General features: G+C 49.5%; 1 protein-coding gene across 1 annotated transcript; it reads right to left on the bottom strand.

Moving 5' to 3' along the window:
* Window positions 1-4481: 4481 nt before the first annotated feature.
* KRT79 (keratin 79) lies at window positions 4482-16536 on the bottom strand. The gene is made up of 9 exons (XM_045829269.1): window positions 16030-16536; window positions 13857-14077; window positions 12768-12828; window positions 12548-12643; window positions 7300-7464; window positions 6962-7087; window positions 6095-6315; window positions 5445-5479; window positions 4482-5172 (listed from the first exon to the last, which is right to left on the bottom strand). Exons 1-9 carry the CDS (start codon window positions 16504-16506, stop codon window positions 4967-4969), a joined length of 1608 nt encoding a protein of 535 aa, XP_045685225.1. The 5' UTR covers window positions 16507-16536; the 3' UTR covers window positions 4482-4966.
* Window positions 16537-18164: the final 1628 nt, after the last annotated feature.

The following is an 18164-nucleotide window of genomic DNA, read 5'->3' as shown; positions in this document are numbered from 1 at the left end:
GAGGTCTGTGGGAGAAACCCCAAGGGATGGCCCATCCCCCTGCAGTAAGTGAGCACTCTAGAACCAGGATCATCTCCTATAAGGGATAGGGTTGAACATTCACTCACCCTTTCTATACATATTTAGTGAGTGTCAACTTTGTGCCAGGCTCTGTGTGGGATGCTTTATATACATGTGATTACTTAATCTTCCCCCAGCTCTGTGCATTCGGTATCATCAGCCCTGTCTGCCAATGAGGACCTAGCCCAGGGTCACACAAATGCATGTGGCGGAGCCAAGACTTCAACCCATATTAGACTGCTCCCAAAGGCTCTGCATTCCCTGGCCTCTTGCCCATACCATCCTGCCTGTTAGGAAGTCAGTTAGTCTAATTTGTGCAGCAGCCAATCCAGAATTGGGTGCCTGAACAAACCCGATTGAACCAACTGATCAGGTCAAGGGGCCTCGGAGAGCCCCAGCACCCAAAGTTCTGCTGATTTCCACCCTGACTCCAAGCATGGGCCCGGCTGATAAGGAAGGTAGAGCTACCTCAGGTCTCTGGGGCAGCTGCTGCAGGAGCTGAGGTCAGACTGTCTGGTTTCCTGCCCCAGGAGGAGGTAGGAATGTTGCCAGGATCATAACCTGAGTGAGAGCTCAGGAGCTCAGACCCTTGGCTACCTCACCTGCATCTCTGTCCCTCACACCCTCACACTCATGGCTCCATTCTCCTTGCTGTCCCTGGGGCATCGATGAGGACATTCGCAGGCTAGGAGGACAGATTGCATCCACAGAAGGGAAGCCCCAGGATGAGTCTCTTGGGTCCTATAGTCTGTGGCTGAGACACCCTACTACTAGGAGAAAATGACGTGGTGTGTTGTACCTAGAGATGTGTCCACTTGTGTCCAATGCCCAAAACAATAAGCAAGTGATCTGATCGGGGAAATAGTATATAAAATACAATTAATCTGATTCTGTGCTTGTCGGGCACCCAAACTATGGAGCCAAGATTGAGGTACTTCCCAGGAAGGTAACTCTACATTGAGGTATATACCATCCCTGAAACAAAAAGGAAGATGAGGGAAGAGCCACAACGGTGTTCAGGTAAAAGGGACTCTCATTCAGACCTGCCATTGTGGACTGAACACTGGGTGTTTTTCTTATAACACTTCCAAACCTCACAACCCTGCAAAAGACGTATTGCTATGCTCACTTGAGAGCGCAGGCAACAAGGCCCAGAGAGATTGTATGTCTTCCCTGAGATTGCACAACTAGAGAGTGGGGGAGGCAGGAGGCCAGCCCTGCCTGACTTCAAACTTGTGACCTTAACTTCTACAACACAATGCTTTCTATCGGTCACTCTGTCTTACACAGAAGCTGCAGGGGGAAAAGTATATGGCAACTTATACAGACCAGTAGTTCACAGTCCACCAGAGCAGCAACAGGTCTTGGGCAGTTCACTGCATTTTCCACAGAAGTGTCTCTGCTCCTTCCATCCTTGCTGTCGTCAAATGATTGATTGCTTGGTTTATGTGCCCCTGAACTTACAAGTATCCAATAAGGTATAACATTGTCTCAAGGGGCCAGTTCTGTGTCCTCCAATTAATAAATCCAAATTAACTTAATTACAAATCCTATAATAAACCCAAACCAAACAGGGTGGAAATATGGCTCTAGTCTAGAGCCATATTCTGTGGCTTTATTATTGTCAGAAGTTCCCCAAATCCTAAAACTATATAGCATGAGAAGCCTAAGGCAGAGAGGCAAGGAAAAGCTTCTTATGCAAGAGAGCTTTTATGCTATAGTGAGAGAGGTAAAGAGGAGAGTTTCTTTCCCTGAAAATGAGAAAGATACCTCCAGCCTAAATGAGCCAGAGGCAAGAGACTGGGCAGGACCACTCTAGCTGGTAGCAACAGCTAGAAGCTGATCCCTGCCCCACCCCCACAGCTCCTGCTATTGTCCTCCTTGCCCCTTCCCCATCTGGCAATCGTTCCAGGCCTTGTCAAAATGGATGAGCAGCTGACAGGGGTGTGGAGCAGGGCCAGGCGGGTATGTTTGCTCAGGACTTTCTGAATGAGAAAGGCAAGCCTCACATTCAGCCCTGAGATTACCGGAATCCCAAGGTCTTTCACTCTCAGCCCCAAACCTGGCCCCGTCTGGGCCCTCACCAGTTCGGTCACTGGCCTCAGCAATGCCACTGAGCCTGAGTCACTCTGTGGGAAGCCAGAGCCAACTTGCATATCAGAGACTGCAGAGAAGGCCTACTCATCATTTTGGGAAGGAACCAGTAAGGTCAACATGAGGTCACCTCCTTAGAATCAGGAGTAAGGGGGTCTGTGCACAGGGACCCCCTTCCCCAGGGGTAGAGAGCAGCCCTTCCTGGTCATCCCAAGCGGGGGTTACCCAACGTGTTTTTCAGCAAAACCATTCTTATCCTCAAAACCACATGCCCAGCCCCACTTGTAAAACAGATAAATCACTGACTGGGGCCCAGCAGGGACCCGAGAGCCTTCTCACCTGCTGGCCTCCCCAGGAGCCCCTGAGAGCACCCTCTGGGGTTCTTTATTGTGTTGAAGTGTAGTTCCTTCTATACTTAATTTGTTAACAGCTTTTATCATGAATGAATGTTGAATTTTATCAAATGTTTTTCTGCCTCTATTGAGATGATCATATATGCTTTATCTTTCATTTCATTAATGTAATGTATCACATTTATTGATTCGTGTTTGTTGAATCAACTTTGCATTCCAAGGATAAATCCCACTTCATCGTGGTGTATGATCCTTTTAACATGTTGCTGAATGTGGTTTGCTAGTATTTTGTCAAGAATTCTTGCATCTATATTCGTCAGGGATACTGACCCATAGTTTTTTCTTATACCGTCTTTACCTGGGTTTATTATCAGGGTAACATTAGCTTCATAAAATGAGTTTGGGAGTTTTCCCTTCTTTTTGATTTTTCTGGAAATATGAGTAGAATTAGTGTTAATTCTTTAAATGTTTAGTAAAATTCACCAGTGAGGCCATCTGGTCCTGGGCTTTTCTTTGTTGGGAGATTTTTTTATTACTGATCTTATCTCCTTGTTAGTAATAGGTCTGTTCAGGTTTTCTCTTTCTTCCTGATTCAGTCTTCGTAGGTTGTGTGTTTCTAGGAATTTATCCATTTCTTCTAGGTTGCCGAGTTTGTTGGCACACACTTGTTCATTGTAGCTTCTTGTGATCCTTTGTATTTCTGTGGTGTCGGAGGTAAGATTTCCTCTTTCCCTTATAATATTATTGATTTGGGTCCTCTCTCTTTTTTTCTTGGTTCCTCTAGCTAAAGACTGTCAATTTTGTTTATCTTTTCAAAGAACCAGCTGTTAGTTTTGTTAATCTTTTCTATTGTTTTTCTATTCTCTACTTAATTTATTTCTGTTCTAATCTTTATTATTTCCTTCCTTCTGCTAAATTTGGACTTTGTTCCTCTTTGTGTAGTTCCTTGAGGGGTAAAGTTAGGTTCTGTCTTTGAGATCTTTCTATTGTCTTGATGTATGCGTGTATAACTATACACATCCCTCCTAGAATTGCTTTTGCCGCATCTCATAAGTTTTGGTGTGTGTATTTTCATTTGTCTCAAGAAACTCTTACTTTCCTTTTAATTTTTTTCTGATACACTTGTTGTTCAACAGAGCATTATTTAATTTCCATGCATTCGTGAATTTTCTGGTTTCCCTCCTATTATTGATTTCTAATTTTGTACTATCGTGGTCAGCAAAGATACATGGTATGATGTCAATCTTCTTAAATTTGCTAAGACTTGTTTTGTGGCATAATATATGATCTATCCTAGAAAATGTTCCATGTTCCCTTGAGAAGATTGTGTATTCTGCTGTTGACAGAAAAGTGTGAATTTTTATGGATGACTGGATGAGAAGGCTGAGAGAGAAATCAGACTCCAGGAGGATGAGCTGGGAAACCAGAACACCAGGAGAAGGAAAGCAAAAGGAAGCAATGCTTATTGAGACCCTCATAAGCCAGATGCTTCACACATGTTCTCATCACACCCTGCTTTTGCAAAGGAGGAAACTGGCACTTAGATGTTAAGTATCTAGCTCAAGGTCATACTGCTAGTAAGTGGCAAAGCTGGGATTTAAACCCAAGTCTGCCTAGTTCTGAAGCCCAAGATCTCTCCTGAACAATCATGCTGCCTGGCCCACAGAGTTATTGGAGGGCTTAATACCATTAGGGGATGGGCTAGGTGATAGGCAGCTGTCCAGTACCTAGTACTTGGATTTTGCTTTGAGCAACTTACATATTCCTTGCACCCACCCCCCAGCCTTTTATGAGCTCTTCAAGAAAGAGTATGAGCTGAGTCCAAGATTAGTGATAATATTGAGCTAATGTGTTTTCAGCATTATGATTAGAGTATAGTGCGTTTGTAGTTGTTGCTGCCTCAACCATCAGGGAGTTAATCAGTTGACAATTTCCATTCCCCAGGCAGGGCAGATGGAGCCACAGACAGCTAGCTGCAGTCACCATTTATTGAGACACATCACAGGCACAAACAGTGGAGGGGGCTGTGGGTAGATTCAGGGTGTGGGTGGGGCTGGTGGGAGACTGGTGAGGTTGAAGGGCATTTGGGGACCACTCCTGGCTTCCCTTCCTCCTCCCCTAGCCTGCCCTGAGGTCAAACCAGAGGTGTGGGAAGCCAAGATGGCCTGGGAAATCCAACCTCTTCTCAGTGGTCAAATGGTCACCCCAAATCCCCCAAACACATCACTCAAGCTGGTAGCCTTAACTTCCCCTCCCATCCCCATCACAGAACCAAGGAGAAAGCTGGGTGGAGTTGAGCCCTTCCCAAACTGCAGATTGCATGCAAAGAGTCTGGCATGCAAATACACCAGATCTGTGGTCCTGGGGCTATTCTTGCTCCCTGGGTGGGGAAGGCAGCAGAGGTGGGTAAGTGGGGTGGGGAAAGGACTACAAGGGCCGCAGCTTGCAAGGCTCAGCAGCTAGTACCTCCGGCTGGATGTCTTGACTGTGGTGGTCTTCCGTAAGATGGAGGTGCCCCCAGAAACGGGCCCACCCTTGACAGTGCCATAGCCCACATTGGTGCTAAAGCCACCCTTACTGGCACCCCCACTCCCACCCAGGGATATGCCACCCCCAAAGCCAGCTGCGCCGCCTCCGCTCACAGTGGTAGAGTTGCCAGTCACCGCTGCAAAGCAAAGAATGTGGATATGACCAGGAAGCCATGCTGAGAGAGGGCGGGGGAGTCTCAGAATCAGTGAGGGGCAGGAACAAAATCAGGCAGTGGAGCCATAGAAAATGGATGGAGAGGTCGGGATAGAAAGCTCATTCTCTGGGGACCCTCTGAACCTCTTTCCAGGGCCTCAAATGGAGGGAATGTGTGCTTTTGGCCAAGGGCAAATTGAGTGGACTGAGCAGAGGACAGGGTCCCAGCCCGGGGCAGGGCAGCAAAATACTCACAAATGCTGACAGCACTGGGGCATTCTCCAGACATCCTGGGGGAAACAGAAAGGCCAGGAAAGGGGTCAGTGGTTCCAGGAGCCTGAGCAAAAACTCTCTCCCTCTCTCTGCCTTTACAGTGGATCAATTCACTTGGCCAGCTCTTGAGAACCAAGACCAGGAGATGCGAGAAGAATGCACTGTGGCCACACCGGGCCTGGGGGCCCTTCCAGCCAGAGCAGAGCCCTGGCAGGCCACACCACCCCACCCTCCCTTTTGTCCTCACACAGGCTGTGGGCAGCACCCCTGCTGAGGGAGGGAAACAAAGCTCATGCCAAAACAGAGTTGCCCAGTTTCTAGCTAAGTCGACTTTCTCTACATCTCATGCTTTCCCCAAGGGCAGAAGATGATGAATCTGGCGTTGGAAGAAGCAGCCTCATTCCCCTTGGCCTACCAACCACCATGAGGATTACCGAGGGTTGTGCCAACCAAGGAGATGCACAGCAGAGGCAGTAAACACAGGTGGAGAGTCTCCCTCAGGCTCGGGGTTAGGAGCCCAGTTCCCTGATTCCTTCCTTACCCCCCTGCCCCCGACACCAGAGCCAACTACACAGACTCTCCCCCAGGGCAGAGGTGGGAAGCCCTTGAAATCAGGCAGGAGGGCCCCCCACCTGCTCTCCTCGCTCTCCAGCAGCTTCCTGTAGGTAGCGATCTCCACGTCCAAGGCCAACTTGACATTCATCAGGGCCTGGTAATCACGCAGCAGCCGGGCCAAGTCCTCCTTGGCCTGGAGCAGGGCTGCATCCAGGTCCCCAAGTTTCTTCTGAGCATCCTTTAATGCCAAATTCCCACGCTGCTCTGCATCTTCAATGGCAGCCTGTAGCTGCTGGCACTGCCCGGGGGATAAGAGGTGTTGAGAATACCCTCCAAGGTGCACCTACCTCTCTGCCCTTAAGCCAGGCATCACCATCCCCTACCTGCCCCTACCACAACCAACTGGGAGAGAAGGAAATCAGAAATATTCATCTGAAAGAGGAAATGTTATTATACAAGAAGGATCATGTAGCACCAGTGGGGAAGTCCTTACTGAAGTCTAATCTTAGTCCCTGTTGCTGCAGCTCAGCCTAGTCCCTTGAAAGAAATAAAACAAGTAATACAACCTCACCAATAACCAGCGCTTCACTCTGATCTGGGGATGAGTCCACACTTTTCAGCCATACCCTAGATGGAGTCAGCAGCTATGACTTAGACCCTTGGACCCTTATCCTCTGCTCTGGTCTCCTAGAAATGGGATCAATCTCCTTAGAGGAGGTCATCCCCCATGTTCTATCACTAATATGTTATGTGACCTTGGACAATCCCTTCCTTTCTCTGGGCTCAGTTTCTTCTCCTGTAAAAGGCGCATGATGATCTTGATGGTCCAGCTCTTGAGTGCGTCCTATCCACCAGGAGAAGAGCAGATATCACCCCTTAGAATGACAGCGAGAGGCCTCACTGCCCATCTCCACCAACACCTGGGCCTCTAACCAGAGGTTCACCTGCTTCTTGGCTGCATCCACCTCACCCTGCAGCCTCTGAACAGTGCGGGTGAGTTCAGCAATCTCATTCTTGGTGTCACGCAGATTGTCCCCATGCTTCCCAGCTGTCACCTGCAGCTCCTCATACTAGAAACCAAAAAAGTGGCAGTGAGTTGTCATATAGTTCCAGACCCACAAGGGTAACCACTGGCCCCCAAGCTCACCCTCACAGATGGAGGTCCCTATGTAAGCTCAGTGTGTTCGGCCCCAGGCCTGTAAGCAGCCCAGTGGCCCAGGCTTCTCACAGTTGGGAAAGGTCCTGTCCCAGCTCACATACCCAAGCCAGTCATTCTCCTCACCTTGGTCTGGTACCAGGCCTCAGCCTCAGCCCTACTCCTCTGGGCAATCAGCTCATACTGGGCCTTGACTTCGGCAATGATGCTGTCCAGATCAAGACTGCGGTTATTGTCCATGGAAAGGATGACATTAGTGTCAGACACGTGAGTCTGCACTTGGCTCAGCTCCTGCAGAAACAGAAATAGCTGCCACCGGGCCCTCAGAAGCAGCCAAAGGATGAAAGACAGAGGTTCAGGTGACATTAGGAGGCCTATGCCCTTCTCCAGGCTATACCCTGGAAGGAGCTGCAACTGCAAGAGAGACCTCAGTCTCTTCAGCTGTGAAATGGGTTCCCACTTTAATAAATAGCATTTCTTTGTGGATTTGCAGACCTCCAAAAGATTAAAGGAAAGGAAAGGGAATGTGTACTTACTGTACTCAATCTGGTGCCAGACCCCAAGCCAGAACACTCACTAGTTCCTTTCATCACAGAACACCTTCTGAGGCAGGCAGGGCCACAAGTGGCCCACAGGGTGCATTTGTGCAAATTGGGAAAATGTTCCCCTCTGGGCAGGTTCTCCCATACCAGCACCTGGGAAGCTGAGCATGAGCCTGATTCAAACCACACTATCCACTCAGCCAGTTTACAACCTGTACCACCATTTGTAGTGGTCCTTACTGTAAGGAAAAAGACTTGGAGAAGAGAAGTGACACATCCAACTTCACCAGATCCAAGGTCATCCAGTCTGAGTGGGGTCCAGACTAGAACCAGTCACTTCAATGACAAAGCCCAAGTGGTTTCCTCTAGAATACAGTCATTTATAGACCAGAGTGATGTTCTTGGACCCTCCCTGTATTTTGAGGACTAACAGCAGTCACACATAAACAGGCATTCAAAGACAACATGAAGGGCAGGTTTGGCTCCTGTGTTCTGGCTTTGAGACCAGCTTTATCACTAGGTCATCACTGCATTGACTCCCGGGTGGGCTGCCTGTCTCTCCCTTGCTCCTCCCTGCTCCAAACTCCAGCTCTGATCAAATCACTCATCCACTCAGTGCTCCTGAGTGACTCCCAATGGGGAGAGCATCTTCCCTCCAAAAATCAACACCTTCCAACATACTCTGGTGTTGTCTCCATCTTTTCTCACACATTGGCCCTTCCTTGCAGCCAATGGGATTATAATAGACAAAGACAGAATAATAATGGCTCTCATTTAATAAACAATTCCTCTTGTTGCACCTGAGTTAGATGCTTGACAAGCACTGATTCATTTCTGATAGCACAAAGAGCAACTTGCCCCAAATCACAAACTAATAAGAGAGAAGCTCAGTCTCAAACCTAGGGAGTCTGCCACCAGAGCTGAGATGACATGCAGTAAAGTAGAGATAGACAGAAATAAAGAGAGAACTATCCAAGCTAAAACTGATATCCATACTGACATAGATTTAGAATGTTAAAAATACCTTTTAAAAGATGGAATGGATTGGGAGGATGGGGACAGAAATCCATTCACTAAAATGTTTATGGTTTTAGTGAAAAGACACGAGCTCCGGAGAGAGATAAAATTAAGTCAAGTCCCCAGCCTAACATTCACTAGCTATGTGACCAGGGCTGTAGCTAAGCCTCGCGAAGCCTCAGTCCACTCCTCTGTAAAATGGACATGATACAATGCCTTCCTCGTGCAACTGCTGCAAGGATTCAGACCCATAATGGCTCATGGTAAGTGCTCAGTAAAATGCATTATTTGCCCAGCGTTCTCTGAAGGTCACTCAAGATGCCCACAAGGCATGTTTACCACAGATGACATCACCTTGTCACAGTTGTCTTCCTCCCCATGATGACAACACTGCTGGCATCGTTTGCAGGATCACCCCTCACCCTCCCCAACTCAGGGGCCCTCTACAGTCCCATGCCAGAGTGTGGTCCTAAGGAAAATCAACTTAGAATTTTTAAGACAAGGAGACAAAAACTATCCACCCAGTACCACCAAGAGTGGATGAGGATGGTCTTGTTAGAACCAGGGGACAGAGAGATCAGGTTTTCTAAAGAAACAGAGCCAATGCAAGTGAAGAGGAAAGAGCTTAAAGGCCCGTGCATCTTTAGACACCAGGGATGCTGAAGGGAAGAGCGGGTGGGGAGTATCTGAGCAACATGAAGCTGTAGTGATGGCACTGGAACAGGAACTGGATCCTGCAGGGTCCCCCCAGGCCAGAGGAAGGCCAAGAGGCTCCTTTCCTGCCCTATAAAACATGCCAGGAATTGCTGGTTGGACCTCCAGATTTCCTTAAGATCTGGCTTAACCAAAACCAAACTGTGAAATCCATCACCAAGTGCTACAATGACAAATGCAGTTAATTCACCCACAAGGCAGAAAGGGAACAATAAAGAAGTAAAGATAAGCAATGAAGAACTTCGATAGGAAGTGACCCTGGCTTGGTCCCTAGCTCACCTTCCCTATTCACCTCTTCACCTTAATCTCCAACACACTCAGTGTCTGACCCACCTGCTGTCCCTCAAACACACTGTGCCCTTTGGTTGGGGCCCTGGCTGGCAGCTCCCCTGCTCCTCCTTTAGAAGTCCCACCTTTCCTTCAAAATCTAACTCAAATGCCATCTCCTGAAACTCCCCAAGTCCCCCGACCCAGGAAGTGTCAGCCACAGCTTACTCCATGCACCATGTCCCTGTCACTGTGATGACTCTCATCACATGGTAACCCAGGCCTGTCAAAGACAGGGATTTTGTCCTTCTGTTGTCCTATGGGAGATATTCAGTAAATATGTGTCAAATGGACAAGGAACAGCAAAGGAAAGAATGCTAGGTATGCCTTATGTGTGCCTTAGTGAGCAGGAAAGCCAATGGCTACACATTCAGAGAAGAGGGGGTTAGGAACCATTGACCTGAAGGACATAAGAACCTGAGAGAGGAAATGAGGAAGTCCTAAACAGTGAATGACCATCAGTGAACCAGTAAGGAAGAAACTGGGGAGGCACCTATGAAATCAGCATGAAGCCACAGAATACCCCCAACAAGCTCCATCCAGACCAGTCACATAGAGACATTGAACAGAGAACAACATGGCCAAAGATGAGCCAGGGAAATGCTACAGCCAGTGGACAGGTGCTGTTAGCTCTAGGTGAGAATGACAAGAAAGGCAGAAGGAAGGTCCAAAGCCAACAACTCAACAGCTGTGCTATTTGTTCTTTTCTGTCAACAGGAACAGCCATCAAGCAGGAAAAGGCAGGATGGTATAGAAGAAATGGAAACCAAAATGGATGCAGAGAGTATGAGGGGCCTTGGCCTTGTTGGGGATTGCAAGGGTCCAGGCCAGAGGAGGGTATCCTAGGAGGCCAGGGAGATTGCTAAGAGGGTGAGTATACCAGTGATCCTTGAGAACTATGGAGAGTAAGACAGATTCCAGAAACCAGAACCCCAGACACAGCAAATGTCCTCATATTCAAAGATGAGAAATTTTGACTTCTCCAAGTTAAACTTGATGTCCATCTCTTATGAACCTCTGGTATGAATTATAAAATGTCTGTGAGAGGCTGGGCACCAGCAATACTTCCCTAAGGAAAAGTCACATCAAATGGATTTTCTCCCCATGGTTGTATCACCAAGTAGCTAAAGGACTGCCATGGACATTGTTTCACCCAGCCTTTTTTTTTTGGGGGGGGGGGGAGGAAGGGGGGAGAGGCATATTTTTTTCTCTCTCTTTGAAAATGCTTTTTTTTCTGGTATTCTTAAAAATAAGACAGAAAAATATGGGCCAAATGATGATGTGGTTAACTGGATTTTAAAGTAGCTGGGCCATTTAAACCACAAATTACTGATTAGTGGAGTGAGGTCAGCCTGGTGGGAAAGCACCCTGAAGACCTAGTCCTTGGACTAGGACTCCGTTCTCACCTGTCTGCCTTAATGTGTTTATCAATGATTTACACTGAAACATTACTAGATAACTAAACTGAAAATTTATCGAGTCTGCAGATAACCCAAAGCTGATGCATCACTAATATATCCAATTATGCAATTGGGCAGCTCCAATATATGGAGAGAAGAATCCAATTTCAAAGTGCCCACAGTGACCTATACAATGGGATGAAACCTCAGTAATGTTTCACTAGAAGAGGGGGAATCGTTAGCTCTTCAATTCAGTTTCAAAAATTCAACCTCCTAAATACAGGAAGTTGGAGGACAGTGGACGCCTGTCTCACTTGAAAGCACTCATGTGAAAAAATCCAGGGGGATTTTAAGGAACAAACTTGGTGAAATGGGTCCTAAAAACAACAGGAAACTAGGGCAATATTAGGCTACATGAAGAGAAGTCCGTACCTGTGACTTCCCTCCCCACCCCTCTGTTTTCTGAATTCTGGACTCACAACCCAGTTTCATAAACTGCTTCACACAACACAGATTTCAGTCCCCTAACCATCCTGACCTCTAAAGTGTTGTCCTATGAAAGACGTAGGTCACATGGAAGGTCACTGGATACGTGCAGCCCAGAGGGCAGAATCGGGGTCAATCGAGAGCAGAAGCCATGGGAAGAAGAGTCAAGTCAAACTTTCTAATAAATTTGTTCAACAATGGAAATACCTGCCTCCCCCCAAAGAATAGAAGTGTTCAAGTAGGCTTTACATGACTTGCCCATGGTGGAGATTAGAGAAAGGGTTTGGAACTGAGTGGAAACTGACCCTGAGGTGCCTACCTATTTATAGAGTCTAAGTCTCTAGGACCAATTCATGTTAAGTTCAACCTTCTTACTCAGGTCTTCGGAGCCCCTTTGTCTCCTGAGACCCCCGCCCCCAGATTCTTTGATCTGCCCACTACCCACACCTCACCTCCTGCTCCAGCCTGGAATCTCAGTCCCCATCTCGGTTCTGCCCACCTGTGCCCCTCCATCCCTTGCTCCATTACAAACTGGGCAAAAGGGGGAACACAATGGAACACAGTCGCAAGTGTCAGAGTTTGAGGTTCAAGAATGAGATTTTACCTCCAGCACTGCCTTTAACTACCTATGTGACCATGAGCAAACTGCTCTCAGCCTCAGTGTCCCTGACTACACAATGGAGACAATAGTACTTACATTATGGAGTGGCCGAGAGCTTAGCCCAGTGCCTGGCCTATTTAAGCACTTAACTTAATTTGTACTTAATGGAAGCTACTACTAAATTAAAGGTCCAGGTTTATCTTCTATCAAATCATTGTACTGGTGAATACAGATTAGAGCTCTGTGGGAATGCCACAAGTCAGGACCCTCCCCACTGGCCATCTCACCATTTCATAGAGATGATTCAGGAAGTCGAGTTCCTCTGCCAAGGTGCCCACTTTGCCATGCAGATCCGTTCGGCCCATGTACGCAGCATCCACATCCTGGGAGTGAGGAAAAGAGCAGGGCAGGTGGCTCAGCCCCCAGGGCTCTCATCCCTCTCAGAGCCAGCCCAGCACTCCAGCAGCCACAGGACCACCTGCCCCCACTTCCTGTCACCCTGCTCACCTTCTTGAGCACCACAAACTCGTTCTCGGCGGCAGTGCGCTTGTTGATTTCATCTTCGTACCTGTCACACAGGGAAGATTGAGGCCAGGCTCAGTCAAGTTCTGTCTTCTAAGGCACTGGACCCTCTTGGCTTTAAGGGAGCCCTGAGGGGTCCTATATTGGCCAAGAACATTTTTGAGAAGCAGTGCTGTAATGCAGCCAACCAGTGAAGAAACTCGGGGTGCAGTCTTTAAATATTCCTCCCTGCCTTTTTTGAGAAAACGGGCACAGAGTTGTGCAATACTCTGGCAGTCAAGAGCAGCCATCTCTTTGGATCAGAGCCCTTAGAGGCTTCACAGGAACAGGTGGAGATGCGTCAACAGTGGTTAACCTTTGCCTCCACTTTCAACAACAGGATGGCATTTCAAACAACTAACTTCTCTCCAGTGGCTTCTGCTGAGACTTGAAGGTTTAGAAATTGCTCACATCAAGTTGCTGGAAAAGTTATGAAAAATTATGCCTTCAAATTAAAACACATTTATCAACCAATGATAATATATGAACTGTATTTGGATCTTGATTCAACAAATTGGATTTCTTCAGTTTATTACACTAATTGGACCATTGGAAACTCCAAACTGACTATTTGATGATACTGAGGAGTTACAGCTTTAAAAATTTTAAGTGTGATTATGGTAGTGTGTTTATGTTTGCTAAGTCAAGTTATGCAGATGAACTATATGGACATATCCAGTAAAATTCCTGTTAATTAAATTATGTGATGGCTGGGGTTTGCTTCAAGACAGTAAAGGAAGAGGGAAAGTGAGTGGGGATACGGACGAAACAAGTTGGCTATGTGATCATTATCAGAGCTGGGTAATGGGAACATGTAAGTTCCCTACACTGTTCTCTCCACCTCACAAGAAAGAGTTTTCAAAATTATTGACGAGTGTGATGGGTCCAGTGCCTGAGTACCTGAGGGAGCAGCTCTGTGCATGCCCCAGGTGGGTCCCAGGACCCTGCAAATGAGATGGCCCTCTCTGGGGAGATTTCCACAGTGCCTCCTCCACCCTGTCCCCACATAGCCCCAGCCTGCCCAGCCCTCCTCACTTGTTCTTGAAGTCTTCGACAAGGTCCTGCATGTTCCTCAGCTCCGAGTCCAGCCTCCCTCGTTCGCCCTGGAGGTTGTCCAGCTGCCTGCGCAGGCTGCCCGTGTAGGTCTCAAACAGGGGCTCCAGGTTGTTCCTGGTGGTGCCCGAGTTCTGGCCCTGCTCCTGCAGCAGCGCCCACTTGGTCTCCAACACCTTGTTCTGCTGCTCCAGGAAACGCACCTGAGCCAGAGCAAGAAGGGTGGTGGGCTGGCACCACCCCCTCCCCCAGGAGGCACCGAGAATGGGGCCCATCGCCACCATCCGTCCATGACCAGCACGTCACAGGGGCAGTGCAGGCCTGCGCCTTGCTGAAGAGAGGAATTCCTGAGGGAACAGTCTTTGCTGGAAAAGACAGTCTCATCTGATGACAAGGACTCTAAAGAGTTAATAAACATAAAAGCTTCAGTTTAGTCATTTACTAGTTAGTGATGGTCAAGTCTCTCTGGGTTTCCCTTTCTCATTTGTCCCAAGTAAACTGGACTAGATCAGTGTTTCTGAACCCTAATTCTACATCAAAGTCAACTGTTTGTAGATGCATATATGTGTGTGTGTATATAATATATATACAACTACATATGTATATATTTGTGCTTATATGCATACACACACACAAAGAGAAGACAAAGGTGACAAAATATTTAAAACTGATGAATCTAGGTGAGAGTACATGGACATATACTGTACTGTTCTTGCAACTTTTCTGAAAATATGACTTTTTGAAGCTTTTTTAAAGGCTGATGCCCAGCCCTATCTCTAAAGACTCACAAGGGGGCTCATGGCAAGGGTTGAGCAGGCCGCTGGGGTTCTCTGCCCAGCCAGGGTTCCCAGACGCCAGTCCCAGGCAGCTTTTCAGACCCCCAGCTCCCGGCCATGATTCTGAGAGCCTGAGAGAGGTTTTTGCTTGTTTAACCTCTGGGGCAGTCCCACGGAAGAACCAGAAGTCACTAGGAGAGAAGGTGAGGAGGGTGGGTGGGATGGCTTGCTTCACCCTTTGCTAGCCAGGCTCTCCAGTTCCCACGCCCACAGCACCCCGGGCCCACAGCCACGTGGCCCGGGGGCACCACGCAGCAGCTGCACCTGCCATGAGCCATAACGAACCCTCTTAGTGCCAACCACCATGAGGTCCATGACCCAGGGTCCAGGCCCGCCCCTGCCTCCAAGTATCTGTATGATCCTGGGCAAATCACATGATTTCTCTAAACCCAGTTTTCTCTTCTTAAAAAATAGGCATAATGTTACCTATTGTCACTCCTCATGGGACACTGTGAGTATCACATGAGAAAGAGGACATGAATGTCCTTTGGGAACCCACAAATCACTGAACCAAGGTCCAGTCATCCGCCAGGATTTCCCCCATCATGGTCCTGGAGGCTCAAGGTGGAGATAGATGAAGCCACTGAAACGGCCCTGGGACTGCCAGGGAACAGTACACGAGCCTCCCCAGTCCTCCTCGTGGTACCAGAGAGGGAGTCGAGACACTCCCAACCTGGGACGGATCAAACTCCAGCCCCCAGGTCATGGTGACCCGGTGACCATCCTTCTCACTGTCCACCCCAAACTGAGCTTCTTGGCTGGAACAGCAAGAAGGAATAGGAGAATGAAAAAAGAGACTTCCTCTAGGACAACCCCTTCCCCATTATGTCTGATCATAGCTTTGTCCTGAGGCTGCCACCAAGACTGAGAGGAGAGGGAATTACCCAAGCAGGGCTCCCTGGGTAATTTGGCACTTGAGCCCACTTCCCAGCTGTCAAGTGATAAAAGGCAGTAAGGGTCGCCCTGCTAAGAGCAGCAATGAGGACAATCTGCTATGTAATTGTGAGATAAGGCTGCTGGGTAATGACGTTAATGATGACCACAGGCAAGGCTGCAGCATGGTCTGGGCGGGCTTGGCCGATAGGCCCCATAAATAGGCCCAGGATTCACCTGAGCAGTTACAGCAAAGGCCTGAAGATTGTCTCCAGCCATCCACACCTGGGCATCCCAGGCTTAGGCCAGCAGAGCTCCAAAGTCATCCCATCAACCCCCACCCAAAAGGTCACATGGGCTACAACAACCTCTACCCGGCCCACCCCCTCTTATAGGCCCTGCTTCCATTCCAGGGCCCCTCCCTGCCTGCTTCCACCTAGGCCCACCTTGTCGATGAAGGAGGCAAACTTGTTGTTGAGGGTCTTGATCTGCTCCCGCTCCTGGGTGCGCACCCGCTGGATCTCTGGGTCGATCTCCACATTGAGAGGGGTCAGCAGGCTCTGGTTGACAGTAACCTCCTGGATGCCTCCAGGGGGACAGACAGGCCCGAATGTCTGCCTTCCAGCCCCCAGGCCCATGTAGGCCCCGCTGCCATGGCCGAAGCTTCCTAGGGCCCGCCCTGAGCAGGCCCCTCCAGCCACACTGACAGAGATGCTCTTGCTGCCCCCTAAGTTATAGAGGCTCCGGCTGCCAAAGCTGCCCATGCGGGGGCCACAGCGTGCCGCACCACTACTGCCACTGCTCCGGGACATCGTCACAGAGCTGAAGCTGGTGTGGGCCCTGGACCCACCCCCTCCACTGGCGGAGTTGGAGCTGAAGCCCCCTTTGGTGGAGTACATCTGCCGAGACACAGAGGACCTCATGGCTGTCAGAGGGGCTGGCACACAGGCTAAGAGCTGGGAGGGAGCACAGTAGGCTGCTGGGCCCCTAATGGGCTTTTTATCGTTTCCCAACTGGGCTGGCTCCCCACCTCCACAGACACTCCTGCTCCATTGCCTGGAGGAAAGGGAGGGAGGGGCCCTGTGGGCTGGGGGGCGTGGAGAGTCCCTTCTTCCCCAGCAGGAGGGAGAGGCTGCTCCCAGTTATCACCTGTGCTCCAGAACTGAGGCTGAGCTGAGACTGTCTGGGGCAGGAGTCTCCTCCCTGGGGCTCTCCTGCCTTGGAACAGGATGATACGGGCTCCCACAGCCACCTCCACCACCAGTGGCTGGATTGGTCTCCTCCCACCCAGCCCTGGTAGCCGCCATCAATTGGGGCTCTGTTCTGCATGTTTGTCCCAGGCCCCTATTGTAAGCCAAGGCCCCAGGGCCTGGGCTGTGCAGGTGGTGAGGGAGGGAGCATTGGGCAATGTGCTGTGGGGAGAGTGCCCAGGCCTGCCGCAGTCGTAGCTCCCAGCCCACAGCCTCATTGCCCCCTGACAGGTCTGGGTGGGGGGCACAGACGACAGAGTGGGGGTGGGGGCAATCTTTTTGTCACACACTGGCAGGTTGTCTGATGGGTGGAGATTCTCGCTGGGCAAAGTGGGTGCAAGGACAGAAAGGTGCCTGAGCACTGGATGAGGAAATAGAAAGGCCTGGGCTCCTCAGACAGTGCCCAGGAGCCAGGAAGGTGGTGGGGGAGGGCTTGGTAAAACACACTGTTCTGGGAGCTAAAGAGAAACAGGGAGCTTCAACCATCACCTGAGACCCCCGACCCTCTGCCTCCTAGCAGAGCCTCCCCAGAAGGGCCCAGCCACTTTGGAGGGGGCTGGAGATGGGTGGAGGACATGTCCCATCCTGGCTGGACATAGATACAGGTCCAAGAAGCATGTATTCAACAAAAGCGCCACTCGGCCCATGGCGCATCCCAACGTTCCCTCTTCCAAGTCCATAGGGGGACCCCTGCTTGATTCAGTGGGAGCCAGGGGTGGTCCTCAAATCACTTAGCACAACCACCTTCTCGCCCAAACCACCTCAGGCTACTGGTACTAAACAAAGGAAGACGGAAATGTTATTTAATGTTAGGACCAAGGGAGTGCTGAGGAGGTGACTTTAGAGGTTGTTCCTCCTCACCCACTTCAGCTTTCAGGAGAAAAAAAGGGACCCGGGAAGAGAGAGACCTGCCTGAGGGAAGGCATGGAGGTAGCACTGGCTGTGCTCCTCACAGAGCAGCCAGAGCTAGAGCTGGGCCTGTCACCAGCTAGTGTTTCCAAGACCCCAAAGGAGAGGACATGGGGCCACCTGCACAGCCCAAGGGAGGCCGGCAGAGAATGGGCCCCCTTCAAACCCAGAGGAGGCTGTAGGATTCCTTCCTAAGGCCACTTGGGAGGCTGTAAGTGGCTCCTAGTTTCAAGAAATTGAACATACTCCCATGAGGCATAGAGTGAGGGACACTCACAGAATTGTCCCTAATGCCCAAGAGGGAATTTTCCTCCCTGCTTAGAGCTAGATCCCAGGCATTTGGAGAGAGGATTTGGGGGATGAATCCTCACTGAGCTGTGTGTTTTCTGGAGACTCTCAACCTCTCTGGGCCTCCTTGGCTC

This window comes from Phyllostomus hastatus, unplaced genomic scaffold (assembly GCF_019186645.2).
Source record: "Phyllostomus hastatus isolate PE091 unplaced genomic scaffold, TTU_PhHast_1.1 phas_scaffold_93, whole genome shotgun sequence".
Lineage (NCBI taxonomy): Eukaryota > Metazoa > Chordata > Mammalia > Chiroptera > Phyllostomidae > Phyllostomus > Phyllostomus hastatus.
This window is presented reverse-complemented; position numbering and strand designations above follow the sequence as displayed.

Coding starts and splice junctions, on each gene's coding strand:
- KRT79 (XM_045829269.1), bottom strand. CDS start 16,506: ATGAGGTCCTCTGTGTCTCGGCAGATGTACTCCACCAAAGGGGGCTTC. Junction 12,829..13,856: donor GTCGAAGACTTCAAGAACAA/GTGAGGAGGGCT, acceptor CCTGTGTGACAG/GTACGAAGATGAAATCAACA. Junction 5,173..5,444: donor CCCCAGTGCTGTCAGCATTT/GTGAGTATTTTG, acceptor TTTGCTTTGCAG/CGGTGACTGGCAACTCTACC.